Source organism: Ovis aries, chromosome 9 (assembly GCF_016772045.2).
Source record: "Ovis aries strain OAR_USU_Benz2616 breed Rambouillet chromosome 9, ARS-UI_Ramb_v3.0, whole genome shotgun sequence".
Taxonomy (NCBI): Eukaryota; Metazoa; Chordata; class Mammalia; order Artiodactyla; family Bovidae; genus Ovis; species Ovis aries.
The window spans coordinates 86076938-86094268 of NC_056062.1; the positions used below are offsets into that span (position 1 = coordinate 86076938).

At 38.8% G+C, this 17331-nt stretch overlaps 1 protein-coding gene across 13 annotated transcripts in view; it reads right to left on the reverse strand.

Moving 5' to 3' along the window:
- Positions 1 to 17331, reverse strand: part of SLC26A7 (solute carrier family 26 member 7) — a 215392-nt gene that overhangs the window by 102825 nt on the left and 95236 nt on the right. For 10 of the 13 annotated variants that reach the window (XR_006060883.2, XR_006060884.1, XM_042254498.2 and 7 more), the window contains 2 exons: positions 17079 to 17251; positions 3565 to 3729 (listed from right to left, as the gene is read on the reverse strand). Coding sequence is in view for 11 of the 13 variants with exons in the window: in XM_042254498.2 (XP_042110432.1) it covers positions 3565 to 3729; positions 17079 to 17251 (338 nt within the window). In the remaining 2 variants the exon portion in view is untranslated. The remainder of the gene's footprint in view (positions 1 to 3564; positions 3730 to 17078; positions 17252 to 17331) is intronic. The other 3 variants (XM_042254501.1, XM_060393523.1, XM_042254503.1) reach the window with 2 other exon arrangements.

The window sequence follows — 17331 nt, forward strand, 5'->3', positions numbered from 1 at the left end:
ACATGAGTATGGGTGAACTCTGGGAGTTGGTGATGGACAGGGAGGCCTGGCATGCTGTAATTCATGGGGTGGCAAAGAGTCGGACACGACTGAGCCACTGAACTGAATAGAATGGGTGCTATGCCCTCCAGAAGAGAATAAACCTGTCTCTAGTTGCTGCGGCTCCTCGCATTTCCTGCCAGCTTCTTAGCGCGCACCTTGCCCACCCTGGGTTCAGGAACTGTGTGGACAGTGTAAACAGCGGGGCAGTTGGTGCTATGAGCAGGATGGGAAGCAATACAAGTTACTAATCCCAGAGTTTCTCCCATGTACATATGAAACAAGTTTGTGTGTCTGTGTTTAGCTGCTCAGTCAATTCTGACTCTTGCGACCCCATGAACCGTGGCCCACCAGGCTCTTCTGTCCATGGGATTCTTCAGCCAAGAATACTAGGAGTGGGGTGCCATTTCCTTCTCCAGAGGATCTTCCCCACCCAGGGATCAAACCCGTATCTCCTGCATTGACGGATGGCTTCTTTAACACTGAGATGCTAAGGTAGTACACATGCTAATAAATCTGTTTGTTTTTCTTTGTTAATTTGTCTTCTTCTATAGGGGCCTCAGCTCCTCAAAGGTAGAAGGAAAGATACTTCTCTTTCTCTACAATACAAAATTAAATAAAATGAAGCCTGGTTGCACTCAACTTCGTTAACAAGACACTGATTTCCTTGTAAAATTCCAATAGGATGTGACTTCCTGAGTAGTCACAGATTTTAGCATAGCTTCAGAAAGAAACCAGATACAATGGAGAATTATTAGGATGATATGTTGAAACTGGAAACATGTTCCTCTCTCAAGTTCAAGTGACTTTTAATAACTGGTTGTCTGCTATTTAGGCTCCAACCCCTGGTTTTGACCAGGCCTCTGATTTGATCTGGGTCATTAAGATCTTTTTTATGTAGTTCTGTGTACTCTTGCCACCTTTTCTTAATATCTTCTGCTTCTGTTAGGTCCATACCATGTCTGTCTTTTATTGTGCTCCTTTTTGCATGAAGTGTTCTAATTTTCTTGAAGAGATCTTTAGTCTTTCCCATTGTATTGTTTCCTTCTATTTCTTTGCATTGATTACCGAGGAAGGCTTTCTTATACCTCCTTGCTATTGTTTGGAACTCTGCATTCAGATGGATGTATCTTTCCTTTTCTCCTTTGCTTTTCAATAGTCTTCTTTTCTCAGCTATTTCTAAGTCCTCCTCAGACAAACATTTTGCCTTTTTGCATTTCTTTTTCTTGGAGATGGTTTGATCACTGCCTACTGTACATTACGAATCTTCATCCATAGTTCTTCAAGCAATCTATCAGGTCTAATCCCTTGAATCTATTTGTCACTTCCACTGTATAATCGTAAGGGATTTTATTTAGGTCATACCTGAAAATGGTCTAGTGGTTTCCCCTACTTTCTTCAACTCAAATCTGAATTTGGCAATAAGGAGTTCACGATCTGAGCCATAGTCAGCTCCTGGTCTTGTTTTTGCTGACTGTATAGAACGTCTCCATTTTTGGCTGCAAAAGAATATAATCAATCTGATTTCGGTATTGACCATCGGTGATGTCCATGTGTAGAGTCTTCTCTTGTGTTGTTGGAAGAGGGTATTTGCTATGAGCAATGTGTTCTCTTGGCAAAACTCTGTTAGCCTTTGCCTTGCTTCATTTTGTACTCGAAGGCCAAATTTGCCTGTTACTCCAGGTATCTCTTGACTTCCTATTTTCTATTCCAGTCCCCTGTAATGAAAAGGACATGCTTTTTGGGTGTTAGTTCTAGAAAGTCTTGTAGGTTTTCATAGAACCATTCAACTTCAGCTTCTTCAGCATTAATGGTTGGGGCATAGGCTTGGATTATTGTGATATTGAATAGTTTGCCTTGGGAATGAACAGAGATCAGTCGTTTTTAAGATTGCACCCAAGTACTGCATTTCAGACTCTTTTGTCCAAGCAAGACTTCAACAGTATGTAAACTGAGAAATTCCAGATGTTCAAGGCTTGATTTAGAAAAAGTAGAAGAGCCAGGGATCAAATTGCCAATATCCATTGGATCATAGAAAATGCAAGAGAATTCCAGAAAAACATCTACTTCTGCTTCATTGACTACACTAAAGCCTTTGACTGTGAAGGTAACAACAACCCGTGGAAAATTCTTAAAGAGGTGGGAATACCAGACCACTTACCTGCCTCCTGAGAAATCTGTATGCAGGTCAAGAAACAACATTTAGAACGGAACATGGGAAAACAGACTGGTTCCAAATCAGGAAAGGAGTACATCAAGGCTGCATATTGTCACCCTGCTTATTTAACTTCTATGCAGACTACATCATGTAAAATGCCAGGCTGGATGGAGCACAAGTTGAAATCAAGATTGCCAGGAGAAATATCAGTAACCTCAGATAAGGAGATGACACTACCCTTATGGTAGAAAGTGAAGAGGAACTGAAAAGCCTCTTAATGAAAGTGAAAGAAGAGAGTGAAAAAGTTGGCTGAAAATTCAACATTCAAAAAACTAAGATCATGGTAACCAGTTCCATCACTTCTTGGCAAATAGATGGGAAACAATGGAAACAGTAACAGACTTTATTTTGGAGGGCTCTAGAATCACTCCAGATGGTGACTGCAGCCATGAAATTAAAAGATGCTGCTCTTGGAAGGAAAGCTATGACCAACCTGGACAGCATATTAAAAAGCAGAGACATTACTTTGCCAACAAAGGTCCTCTAGTCAAAGCTATGGTTTTTCCAGTAGTCATGTATGGATGTGAGAGTTGGACTAGAAAGAAAGCTGAGTGCCAAAGAATTGATGCTTTTGAACTGTGGTGTTGAAGAAGACCCTTGAGAGTCTCTTGGACTGCACGGAGATCCAACCAGTCCATCCTGGAGAAAATCAGTCTTGAATATTCATTGGAAGGACTGATGCTGAAGCTGAAACTCTAATACTTTGGCCACCTGATGTGAAGAACTGACTCATTAGAAAAGACCCTGATGCTGGGAAAGATTGAGGGCGGGAGGAGAAGGGGATCCCAGGGGATGAGATGGCTGGATGGCATCACTGACTGGATGGACATGAGTTTGATCAAGCTCTGGGAGCTGGTGATGGACAGGGAGGCCTGGCATGCTGCAGTCCATGGGATCGCAAAGAGGGGGAAAGGACTGAGTGACTGAACTGAACTGATATGATCTATACCTGTGTTCACTATACTGAAAGAATGTGGTAGGGTGTACTGTTGTTACACTGGGTCACAAGCCTGATACATGGCTTCCATTAACAGTTAGCAACAAAAAAAAATCAAGCTATATTTTTTTGACCATGTTCCCAAATTGTACTGTTTAATTGTTACAAAGAATTGCTCCCTAATTAGTAGGTTTCACTCATAAACTGGTTTTATGCCCTCAGTCACATTTAAATATCCTAAAATATTTTATTTAAACCCAAGTTGCTTTAAAATTGAAAAAAATCTCAGCATCATAATTAACCAAATTTTACTATGTGAAACACACATGCCCAAATATACATATGAACAAAGATACAGGGGAAAACTCACATAAAAGAATCCAAGTGGTCCAGATATATGTGGCATTTTCATTCCCAAGAGATACTTAGCTTGTGAAGTCACGACATGGGTGGCAGCCCCAGTTGTCATTGCACTGACCACAGGCTCTGTAATCAGGAATGTGGCACTGCCCAGTTGGAGCACAAACATGGCCACCTAAGAGGACAAAGAAAGGTGAAACTTCCCAGGTGTCCTAGAGGGTTTCATATCTGACACATTTTCATTTTCAACACACAGACACAGAGAAATGATGTGAAATGTGCTCCTTAAATTTGATTCATTCAACAGATTGGTTTTCTTTAGAACATTAGTAGGTCCCAAGACTTTCCAAATGTTTTGGGGTACAATTACAAGTCTTTTGATTAAAGTTATTTTTTAAACATTGATTTTTTAAAAGTTATTTTTTAAACATTGATTTTTTTCCTATTTTCCTAATAATGCATGTTACAAGAAAGGAAATATGTTCAAATCAGTTAATATATGGGAGTCTGTGGGTGAAAAATAAAACCTGCATTATCTACAATTTTTTTTTAAGTCCAAAGGACATAATTCATGACTTTATACCCAATAGGCTTAAAATTTCAAAAGCATTGAGGAGAAAAGTCCATTTCTTGAGTTTCTGCCAGGTTCTAAGAAATGGAAACATACTGTTTTGATGAGATATTCTGTTAAGTAGCTATAAAGGACCAATATTAATAAGAAGACATCAGTGTTTATGAAGAAGAGGAAAAGACAAAGATAGGTTTAAGGCATATGCCTTAAGAAACGCAGGAATCAATAGGAAAGTCATTTTCGATAAACTTTTCTTTTCTGCTCATAACATTATGCTCCGTTGCAAAACTGTTTCATGACCATACAAAATCATCTCATCTAAGCAGAAGTCTGTGCATTGAGTTCTACTGAGCAAAACATGACAGCAAAAATCAAATCTCTTTTCTCACTGTTAACACTGCAATGATCAGTGAAGAAAAAGAACTCTGAGGAGATGGCCCACTCTCTGACTACATCCACTATATCCATGTAAACTGTCATAGAAATTTGCCATTTTGAAAGTAACATTAAATTATATTCATGAGTATTCACATTGAAAAAGGGAATACAAAGTGGGTTATGCTGATATATCTTCTTAATGTGTTAATTATAATATTTAGGTCAGGTCTTAAAATTCTTGTTGCAAAATAAGATTAAGTATTAAAGAAATCAAGGAAAAGAATAGCAATGAAATTTCCTTCTATCAAGATGACATAGTAATAAAAATGAGAAGTATAAAGTGCTAAATACTCCCAGAGCATACACTGCAAAATATATCATTTCCTTCACATCACAATGCCCCTTGACCAAAAACAATAATACTCTAAACTTGTATTTAGGATGGAGTTTTCTGGGCTCAAGTCTGAAAACTTAATTTCTAACTTTACCATATACTAGTTTTCTGCCTATAGAATATCTGTTAAAATTTTCCAAGCTTCACTTCATCGTCTATAAAAAATGAGAATGATGTTTGCTCTATTGATTTTTCAGAATTGTTGAGAATGTGAAATAACATATGAAAGAGTTTTGAAACCCATAAAATATGCAACATGTGTATTGTACCTGGAATGTCATAAGGTGCCATATATATTTACATAGCATGGAAAACTAGCCACTAGATTTGGAAATGTAAAAAAGCCACACCGTATTTTCCAACTCAAGAGAGCATGAAAGAATTTATCAGTGCAGAAAGAAATGTATTTGAATTGATTGCATTTTTGCAACCCCCTTTTATTCACTATGTAATAAAGAAAGCAGTACAGGTTGCCAACATAGAAATCAGGCAATTCTTTCACCAAGAAATGGAACCAGAGCAACAGCTTCTATTACCAACAGTTTTTTTTTCCAGAAATTGTGTCAGTTTGTCGAATAGAAATGTCCCAAGGGAAATATCCAATCAATCAATGGTGTAGGTACAAGTGGAACACACTGATTCATAGTCTTTTGATTTTGATCCTAAAAACACAGTTAAGAAAAATATGGAACCAATTTTTTCCATGTATCTTTCTATTAGTTAGCTCCACATTATGACACTAATTCTTACAGGCCATGAGGATGAAACTAGCATATTATTGAGGTAAAATTAGGAAAAAAAAATATTATTGAGAGTTGAGTTTTCATTTCACTGAAATGCAGCATACAAGTGATCCAAATCTTTGAAATTGGAAACCTGCTTGCCTACATGGAACTTTACACATATGTGGAATGTCAGAAAGTTCTTATCTGTATGCGAAGAAACCTTATTTTCATTTGTTTTGAGAAGCAAACTCCTTTGAGAGGACGTGTATATATCATCACCATTTTACATTCTGGTTTTTATTTGTTTCCTACCCAGCACCTACTAAGAGGGGTTAGTATTTCCTCATGACTGAGAAACAAAGGTCACCTAACCTGAAGTGATACACCAACCACTTCCAGCTAACCACTATCTTCTAGTAAAAACTTCTTTGTCATTTCCACAACCAGATTGCTACAAATAGAAAGATATAGGAAAAGTTCAAAACATAAAGAGCTCAGCCATTTCAAATCTTGAAAATATGTGTACCTATCTCACAATATAAACCAAAAAGTTTGCAGTAATCTCCTGTAAAACTTATCCAAAGACCACGTGTATTTTTGTAATACTCTTCTTGTACACATGTTTATGCTTTAGAAAAAACCTTCCCAGTAATGGATAAATTCCTAAAATGGAGACTTCTTGACTCTTAAAAGTTCACCAAGCCCCTTAAGACCTCCTTTCTGATATAAAACATTGTGTATGTGAAGGATGATTGCAAACATGTGAGATTTAACTAAAGAGAAATTACTTTCTTCTGGATGACAACATTCTCCATAACCCAACACAAGGGCAGACATTTTAAGAAGAAAAAAAGAGGGATAGGAAGAGGAAAAGAAGAAGGAGAAATTTAAGAACATCTCTTTTCTCACCACCCATATTTCAACAGTGTATTAACATCAAAATTAGGGCTCTAGTATACAGAGGCTGAGGGACACAAGTTGAAGCAGCAAGAACCGATAACACACAGGCTTTGTAAGAGGTATCCACAGATGGAACTGTAGTTTCCGAGAGTATCCTGGAACTTAAGTATGTAAAATGAGGATTGCTTGGAGGCCTAATACTTAAATTTTATGACAATGTCAAAAAACATTAGGTTAATGACAATAAACAGCCACATCAACTTTTACTAATAATGGGGATGATAATAATTATAATCTGGCTAGCCAACTCTCAAAATTTGCCCATGCAACAGTTTATGAGAAAATTAATTTCATACAATATATTGCAGCTGTTTGTACTAATGTTGATATTCTGGGCTAATGGTGAAAACCTCTGACACACATTACCAAGGTTCACTAGCATGATACTATTTGGTAATGCTCTTATAAACACCATGTGTTCTATATAAATTGAATGTATCTCAGATCTCAAACCATTTTTTGCAAGAGGCCTTCAAGTAGTGAAAAAAGAAAAGAGTGCATAGCAAACAACTACACTGACCGAGTGGGTGGAATACTGCCTGCATTTCAGGTTTTATCGGTTTGCAGTCTGTAAAATTATATTATACCAAATCATTTATTTGTTTGTGCAATGCATATTTATCAAATACCTACTGGGGCAAGACACAATGTTGTTGCAGAATACAGAGATAAAGATACAGTTCATATTTCGACAGACCTTATAAAGTGAGGCAAAGTGTTGATGTTAGGAGTAGGTATTGTTAACCAGGAGTGTAAAAACTGCAGTGTAGCTGTCACTAGGAAGGTAGAGACCAAGAAGTTGAGTGGGAGCTAGAACTCGAAAAGCCCTTTGTTCTCTACTGAGCATTGCACGCAAACTTGGGGAAGAGAGCTAAACTGCTCCTGATAATAGATCAGTTGGCTTTCCCTGTGGTTCAGTGGTAAAGAACCTTCCTGAATCCATTGCAGGAGACATGGGTTTAATCCCTGGGTTAGGAAGATCCCCTGCAGAAGGAAATGGCAACCCACTCCAGTATTCTCACCTGGGAAATCCCATGGACAGAAAGAAATGAGAGGGCGATGGTTCATGAGCCCACAAGAGTTCGACATGACTTAGCAACGAAACAACAGGAGAACAACTGAGCACTCCACAGGAATACAGCAGGGAAAAAACCCCTGTGTGGCCAGAGAACTAGAGAAACAATGTCAAAAGGATAACTATGAAGTTGTGTTGTGTGAACTTATGTGCTGTGGAATTCAGAAGATAAAGCCCTCCTCCATACTATTCAGTAATAAAAAGAAATGGCCTATCAAGTCATGCAATGACTTGAATGAATAATGAATCTTAATACTGTAAGTGAACGAAGATGGTCTAGAAAAGCTACATATTGCATGATTCCATTATACGACATTCTAGAAAAGGCAAAACTAAAGAGACAGTAAGCGGATCAGTAGTTTCCGGGGGCTTGGAGAATGTCCTCGGTGAAACACAGGGAATGTTTTAGAATGGTGAAACTACTCTGTACAGTACTGTAATGGTAGATACAGGATAGTAGTTAAGTTAGTTAAGTTGCTCAGTCATGTCCGACTCTTTGCGACCCCCTGAACTGTAGCCCACCAGGCTTCTCCATCCATGGGATTCTCCAGGCAAGAATACTAGAGTGGGTTGCCATTTCCTTCTCCAGGGGATCTTCCCGACCCAGGGATCGAACCCAGGTCTCCCGCATTGCAGGCAGATGCTTTAACCTCTGAGCCACCAGGGGAGGTTCCACATGATAGTAAGCATTTATCAAAATCCATGAATCTTAACGTGTATGAAATTTTTAGAAAATTATTTGGAGGTTGGGAGGTCCCAGGGTAGATTGCAGAATGTGAAAAAGAATCTGACAACCAAAGCTGCATTTACTATCTTTTTACGTTTGCCTTTTCTAAGTAGCATTTAAATGGACTCATACAATATATAGACTTTTTTCATTCCAATTCCAAAGAAAGGCAATGCCAAAGAATGCTCAAACTACCGCACAATTGCATTCATCTCACATGCTAGTAAAGTAATGCTCAAAATTCTCCAAGACAGGCTTCAGCAATACGTGAACCGTGAACTCCCTGATGTTCAAGCTGGTTTTAGAAAAGTCAGAGGAACCAGAGATCAAATTGCCAACATCCTCTGGATCATCGAAAAAGCAAGAGAGTTCCAGAAAAACATCTATTTCTGCTTTATTGACTATGCCAAAGCCTTTGACTGTGTGGATCACAAGAAACTGTGGAAAATTCTGAAAGAGATGGGAATACCAGACCACCTGACCTGCCTCTTGAGAAACCTCCTGAGGAAGCAACAGTTACAACTGGACATGGAACAACAGACTGGTTCCAAATAAGAAAAGGAGTACATCAAGACTGTATATTGTCACCCTGCTTATTTAACTTCTATGCAGAGTGCATCATGAGAAACGCTGGACTGGAAGAAACACAAGCTGGAATCAAGATTGCTGGGAGAAATATCAATAACCTCAGATATGCAGATGACACCACCTTTATGGCAGAAAGTGAAGAGGAACTAAAAAGTCTCTTGAAAGTGAAAGAGAAGAGCAAAAAAGTTGGCTTAAAGCTCAACATTCAGAAAACAAAGATCATGGCATCTAGTCCAATCACTTCATGGGAAATAGATGGGGAAACAGTGGAAACAGTGTCAGACTTTATTTTGGGGGGCTCCAAAATCACTGCAGATGGTGACTGCAGCCATGAAATTAAAAGACTCTTACTCCTTGGAAGAAAAGTTATGACCAACCTAGATAGTATATTCAAAAGCAGAGACATTTCTTATTTTTTTTTTTAATAAGTAACTTTTTTCTTTCTTTTCTCATCTTTTCTTTCTTTGGAATTATGTGCCACCTAGGAGTTGTTGCATAAGGGATGCAGAAATTTCTGTGAGTGATATTCAGGGGTGGTCCTGACTTGACCTTCACATATTAATTTACATTAATAGCTTTAATCCTTTCTATTTTCTACTAAATTTTTGTATACTTGTTTACTAATTTCCTGGAGAAGGAAATGGCAACCCACTCCAGTATTCTTGCCTGGAGAATCCCATGGATGGAGGAACCTGGTGGGCTGCAGTTCATGGGGTTGCAAGGAGTTGGACACGACTGAGTGACTTCACTTTCTTTTTTTAATAATTTCCTATCCTATATGCTTTAAAAATATTTCACATCCTACAGTGTTTGGTTGGCATTGTGGAATCCTTCTCTCCACATTCTTCCCATGATAAAACCATAAAATATTTTAAATGTCCTCTGTGATATTTTATTTATTGAAACCTGAAAGTATATGAACTTAACATTTGGGCAATGACTAGAATGGTTATAGAATAAATAATTCAGAAAATAAATATTAAAATCCTGTGAGGCTTATTAAAAAAAAAAAAGGCAGAGACATTACTTTGCCCACTAAGGTCCATCTAGTCAAGGCTATGGTTTTCCTGTGGTCATGTATGGATGTGAGAGTTGGACTGTGAAGAAGGCTGAGGGCTGAAGAATTGATGCTTTTGAACTGTTGTGTTTGAGAAGACTCTTGAGAGTCCCTTGGACTGCAAGGAGATCCAACCAGTCCATTCTGAAGGAGATCAGCTCTGGGATTTCTTTGGAAGGAATGATGCTAAAGCTGAAACTCCAGTACTTTGGCCACCTCATGTGAAGAGTTGACTCATTGGAAAAGACTCTGATGCTAGGAGGGATGGGGGCATGAGGAGAAGGGGATGACCGAGGATGAGATGGCTGGATGGCATCACTGACTCGATGGACGTGAGTCTGAGTGGACTCTGGGAGTTGGTAATGGACAGGGAGGCCTGGCGTGCTGTGATTCATGGGGTCGCAAAGAGTCAGACATGACTGAGCGACTGAACTGAACTGAACTGAAAGGTATGAAAAATCCTCACTGAAAGAGATGCAAAAAATGTGCTCACATGAATAACTCTGAAAATGAATGAAGTATGTAAAGTGAAAGTGAAATTTGCTCAGTTGTGTCTGACTCTTTGTGACCCCATACACTATACAGTCCATGGAATTCTCCAGGCCAGAATATTGGAGTGGGTAGCTGTTCCCTTCTCTAGGGGATATTCTCAACCCAGGGATTGAAGCCAGGTCTCCCACATTGCAGGCGGATTCTTCACCAGCTGAGCCACCAGGGAAGCCCAAAGTATGTAAAACCAAAGGTAATAAAGATGCTGTCCTTGAGTAGATAAAGTTAATTCCGATAGGTGTAGAGGTTAGTAATTCTGAAACCACTATAAGTATACACTGGGACTGAAAAATGAAGTAAATGGATAGTAGATGGTGTGAGCAGATTTTTCACTATTGAAGAAATCTATAGCAAGCAAGGGGAGAAGGTTAGAATGATCAGTATGGAAGGGATAAGAATTGCAGACAGTAGGAAATCATGTTTAACACAGATATAGATGGATATATTTAGAAATTAGAGAGATATGTTTACATACATAGGTTGACATGAAGTGAAAGTGTTAGCCATTCAGTCATGTCTGACTCTTTATAACCCTATGGATTGTAGCCCCCCAGGCTCCTCTATCCATGGAATTCTTCAGGCAAGAATACAGCAGTGGGTAGCCATTCCCTTCTCCAGGGGATCTTCCTGACCCAGGGATTGAGCCCAGGTCTCCTGAATTACAGGCAGATTCTTTGCCATCTGAGCCACCAAGGAAGCCTATTGGCTGATACATATGTATTTCCTTGCTTGTGTCAGCTTAGAAGTAACAACACTTCTGTGGCAAAGAGCACACTAGCACATAAATCTTAATTTCTAACAGCATTCTCCAATAAAAGAAATCAGATCTCCTTCGAAAAATGACTGATTCTATGACTAGGGTAGGAAATATATACTATGAGCATGGATCATCCTGTAGTGCCAGAAAGTAAAAAAGAGCTCCAAAAATAACTAACAAATAAATAAATACATGCGAGCATATCAAGGAAGGACATAAAAGCCAACTGAAAAAAGCTCCCAATGCTCAAAGCCAGCACAATGTGAAGAACAACATAAATAAAGCAGTATTGAACTATAACCCAAAGGATAAAATAAATAACCCTGAGTCCATACTGGTATAAATGATTGATTACATTTTAAAATGAGAGAGTTAGAAAACTCCTGTTCAGAAGAATTCTAGTAATTTATGTAGATACTCCCCACTCTTTATCTTAACTTTTCTTTAACATAACTCCCATATCTTAAGAGTAGGCTATGCATATGGACTTCTTTCCAAAAACTGCAGTTTGAAAAGTGGAAAATAGACTAATTTGAAGAAATCTGACAAACTAACACTAGTCCAGCCTGGTGATCCAGGTTAACATTCAGAGTGGTAAGTTAAGTTGAGTCTGTACTCTTAATAAGATGTGATGAGAATATCACTCTCTCTTTCTCATTTTCCTCTCCAAAACCTACAACTCCAATTTAATCATGAGAAAAACATCAGACAAATTGTCCCAGTTAAGGGACATTCTAGAGACTATTGACCAATAGTCCTCAAAACTGTCAAGATGATCACAAACAAGAAAAGTCTCAGACATTTTAACAGCTAAGAGGACCCTACCAGGAGACAAGACAACTAAATGTAAAGTGGTATACCAGCTGGGATTCTGGAACGGAAAACAACATCAGGTAAAATCTAAGGAAATCTGATTACAATATATGAACTTTACTTAAAAGCAGTACATATAATCTGATACATTAGTTGTGACTAATGTAGATATCAATAATAGGGGAAGTTGTGGGTGGGTAGGATATGTGGCAACTGTGTACTATCTTTGCAACTTAAAAAAAATTCTAATTCAAGAAATTTGTTAAAAAAAGAAAAAGAGAAAAAAACCTCCTCTATCTCTCTCACAGAAACCTCAAGTAAGTCTGCATTTCTCCAACATGCATGCCTTGTTCAATATGAGTTCCCAAGTTCCACATACTTAGGGACAGGGGAAAAGAGGGACTCTAGGAGAAGCTCCAGGCAGCTGGGTTTCAGGGACATGATGTGTGCAGATACCCACACCAAGACAAACCTGCACACAGATAAAAGAGAGGAATAGAAACTGTGCCCCTGGTTTTTCAGAAGGAGAATGCAATACTGCTAGACAGGAATATAATTATATCTTGACCTTTTAGGAATCCAAGAAGAAAGAGGCTATTAGAAAGCATTCCAGAAAGAGGGATGAATTCACATATAAAGCAGGATAGCATAGATTATGTATGGAAGACACAGCATTGTTAGTTGAGCAGAAGCACAACTAGCCAAAAGGTGGTAATAACATTAAAGCAAGCTATTTTGAAGTCAGAGTATAAAGCACTTTAAAAACAATGATGCTTTCCCTGATGCTGGGAAAGACTGAAGGCAGGAGGAGAAGGGGGCAACAGAGGATGAGATGGTTGGACGGCATCATTGACTCAATGGAGATATGTTTGAGCAAACTCTGGTAGGTAATGAAGGACAGGGAAGCGTGGCATGCTGCAGTCCATGGGGTTGCAACGAGTCGGACATGACTGAGTGACTGAACAATAACAACAAAATGTAGTGAAAATAAGAGTTTTCCAAGTGTGAGTGACATCACTCTTCCATATTTTTATTAAACACCTAATTTTGCAAACAAGTATGCTGCACGCTTTCCTAAGGGAAATCACCCCTGAATACTCACTGGAAGAACTGAGCAATGACAACAACCTTGCACACACGCTGGCTCAGAAATCAAGCTGTGCTTCGGTAGTGTCAGTCTGATGATACTATGTGAAACAACTGGCTGTTTAAAAGGTTAGTATAAGAGCAGTTGGTGGTGTTGTTGTTCAGGCACTCGGTCATGTCTGATTCTTTGTGACCTCATGGACTGCAGCATGCCAGGCTTTGCTGTCCTTCACTATCTCCCGGAGTTTGCTCAAACTCATGGCCACTGAGTCAATGGTGCCATCCAACCATCCTGTCCTCGGTCACCCCCTTTTCCTCCTGAGAGGAGTAGCAAGAGTAAAAGAGACAAAAACACCTACATTGGACATAGCAGGAATGGATAACAGATCTGAGAAAAATAGTGGATCATTCAGTAGGTAAACTTATGTTTAGGAAACCAGCACAATTCATATTTTATTTTTTATTACAGAATAGATTAGAAATTCACTTCATGGGAAATAGATGGGGAAACAGTGGAAACAGTCTCAGACTTTATTTTTCTGGGCTCCAAAGTCACTGCAGATGGTGACTGCAGCCATAAAATTAAAAGACTCTTACTCCTTGGAAGAAAAGTTAGGACCAACCTAGATAGCATATTCAAAAGCAGAGACATTACTTTGCCAAGAAAGGTCCATCTAGTCAAGGCTGTGGTTTTTCCAGTGGTCATGTATGGATGTGAGAGTTGGACTGTGAAGAAATCTGAGCACCAAAGAATTGATGCTTTTGAACTGTGGTGCTGGAGAAGACTCTTGAGAGTCCCTTGGACTGCAAGGAGATCCAACCAGTCCATTCTGAAGGAGATCAGCCCTGGGATTTCTTTGGAAGGAATAATGCTGAAGCTGAAACTCCAATACTTTGGCCACCTCATGGGAAGAGGTGACTCATTGGAAAAGACTCTGATGCTGGGAGGGATTGTGGGCAGGAGGAGAAGGGGACGACAGAGAAATAGATGGCTGGATGGCATCACTGACTCGATGGACGTGAGTCTGAGTGAACTCCAGGAGATGGTGATGGACAGGGAGGCCTGGCATGCTGCAGTTCATGGGGTTGCAAAGAGTCGGACACGACTGAGTGACTGAACTGAACTGAGATTAGAAATTCACTGCTTAAGAATTCTTTTTATTTGGAATTGCATGGTTGAAGGCAGCACCATAATCTTTTCAGTTCTCAGACTTTTGTAGAAAAGAAAATAGCCTCTACTGTAAGAGGCAGTGAGAATCAGAACTGCAAGGGATGGACAACAATTTGACTCTTTGGCCTTCCATTCTGCGCTTTCACTGGGCTTCCCCGATGGCTCAGCGGTTAAAGAATCTGCCTGCAATGCAGGAGATACAGGCTGCATCCTTGAATCGGGCATTGTCTCTAGAGCAGGAAGTGGCAACCCATTCCAGTATTCTTGCCTGAAATATCCCACAGACAGAGAGGCCTGGCAGGCTACAGTCCAAAGAGCCAGACACAACTTAGTGACTATGCGTGCATGCTAGAGGAATGGAATTCTGCCCTAGCTAAAGAAAACAACTAAGTTTTAAAATGGGATGATTGGAGCATGAGATTATTAAAAGACAGAGAGGAGTGGGGGAGTTGTAAGAGTGTCTGTATTTTTATTTTTCTTCAGGCATTGGCTGGGGAATAGTTGTGAGAGGAGGTGGGAGATTTCACTGAAAAAGCCTTCACCTTTTAGCTAGATGGATCCAACAATATCGACGACCAAACTAAAAAATTATAATACATTTTTTTTTACTCCTTTTTCATTAAGAATTGTGTTACAATTTAAACAGATATATACCCATTCCTTATCTTCTGGTGGGGGAGATGGAGAGAGAAAATGATAAATTAGAAGACACTAAAATAAAATCTCAGTTTAATTTTGCTTATTTGACACGATAATGCGACGAACATTTTGTTGACTTTATTCTTATTCAAGTGATTCAACTCACATTTATTCTGTACCAGCTCTTATAGAGTTCAACAGTTCTAGAGACTAAGTCCAGGTAGAGAGGCAAATACCCGGAAAATATTTTCTGGTAGATTTAGAAGTCCTAACATGTAAGTCACATCCAAAGTCTTTTAGAGGAAGTCCAGAGATGTCAATGAATATTTCTCTGAGATGATTATCTTTGAGCTGAGCCTTGAAAGAAGTACAAGCAGTGCCATATAAGCGGTATGAGAAAGACCCTGAGGTCTCAAGAACAGCAGACACACAGTTATATAACCAAGGACATTGCCCCACCAGACAAATCATGCCTGAAACATGGCTGCTGCTACTGTCAAGGAGATAAAGTGTGGGAGACACTAGCATGGTGTTTGGCTTGAAAAGGTGAGCTGAGTTTCCTTGCTTCCTTTCACTGTATTAGTTTAAAAAGCTCTGCAGCATAGCACTTAAGAAACTGTATTTTTGAATTCAACTCCTACCCTACCAATTCCTAATTATGAGATCCTAAATACGTTGCTTTACTTTTCAGTATCTTCATCAGTAAAATGGGAAGAAGAATATTTATTTCATAAAATACTGACAGAGGTTGAATACATGAATACATGCAGTAAGCTTAAAACAGAGCTTAGCACATAGTAGGGTAATGAATATAATTACTATTTTTAATGTGAGGAATTTTCAATTTATAATTTTAAGGATTTTAATTCTATTTTTTTATTCTAATTTTATTAAGTGAATTGCATCTTTGCTTTACTAGGTGGAAGCACAGCTGGAAAGATTTAAACAGTAATGTCTTCTTGTCTGTAATGGTTATGAAACAGTGAAACATCATTTAAAGGAACTTAAGATTGTCCTCCCCCAGCATTATACTAGAATAAAAATGATTTTTCTGGAAGGAGTTAAGAATGATCTGTTGAATAGGCAGGTTAAACTAGTTAACATCTTAAATCCTTTCTATACTCATGATCCCTTTATTTAAAAGATGCAAAAAAATGTCTAGTACAAAATCAAAAGTAAGTGGAGAATCTCTTATTTGGGCCTGCAGTTGTTCTTATCATCCTGTAAGACTTAAGACTATGTGTTTCCAGAATGTACTAGTACAATAATAAAAGGCTATGTCACTAAATACCCCCAGCTATGTCATCCCATGCTTGTGTAACTGTCAAAGGAGCTGTATATTCCCATGTCCTCTGGGGCAGAAATCTTGTTCAGTGGTTGCTTCAGAATAGTAAAGCTTGGGAAATTTTCCAAAGGTAATCCCAGACCACTTTAAGTTCTTGGAAAAAGGAAAAAAGGAAAAGTGCCTACTATAGAGGACAATAAAAGCTACAGAGAAAAGAGAAAAATTGTTTCGGTTTTTAAACTGCCAGAATTTTTACTGAGTGCTTGTTTCCCCAGCAAAAATACTAACTGATACTGATATTTTAAATGGTTCTACCTTACTTTGAAATTAACACATCATTGCTGTAAGTGAAGGTGAAAGTCATTCAGTCTTGTCTGACTCTTTGTGACCCCAGGGATTATACAATCCACGGAATTATCCAGGCCAGAATACTGGAGTGGGTAGCCTTTCCCTTCTCCAGGGGATCTTCCCAACCCAGGGATTGAACCCAAGTCTCCCACATTGCAGGTGAATTCTTTACCAACTGAGCTACCAGGGAGAGGGATGTTCATTAAACTTAAATTTCATGATGTATGTATATCAAATAATTATGCTGTACACCTTAAGTTTATACAGTGTTGTGGCCAATTATCTCAATAAAACTGGCAGAAAAATTCAATTGAGAAGAAAAGTTTAATTTAATAAAGCACCAATTTCCGTTTCTTGGCCACTCTCTCCCTTTCTTTACTCACAAATTTCGGTATACTTACCTGAATCACACCACCCAGAAAGGAAACAGCTGCAGCAACACTGATCCTTTGCATCTCAAAGTCAGATAATCCCAGTACACTTGTGTTACTGCGTGTGGTGAGGTTCTGACTGCTCAGAGGGACAAGTCGTTCCACTGCATTAGCTGATATTAAGGATGTCAAGGCAAAAGTGCCTAAAACAGGGAAGGGAATCCTCTGTTAGTATCAGACTGAATAAACATTATTGTATTCCACCATTAAAGGTGAATCTATC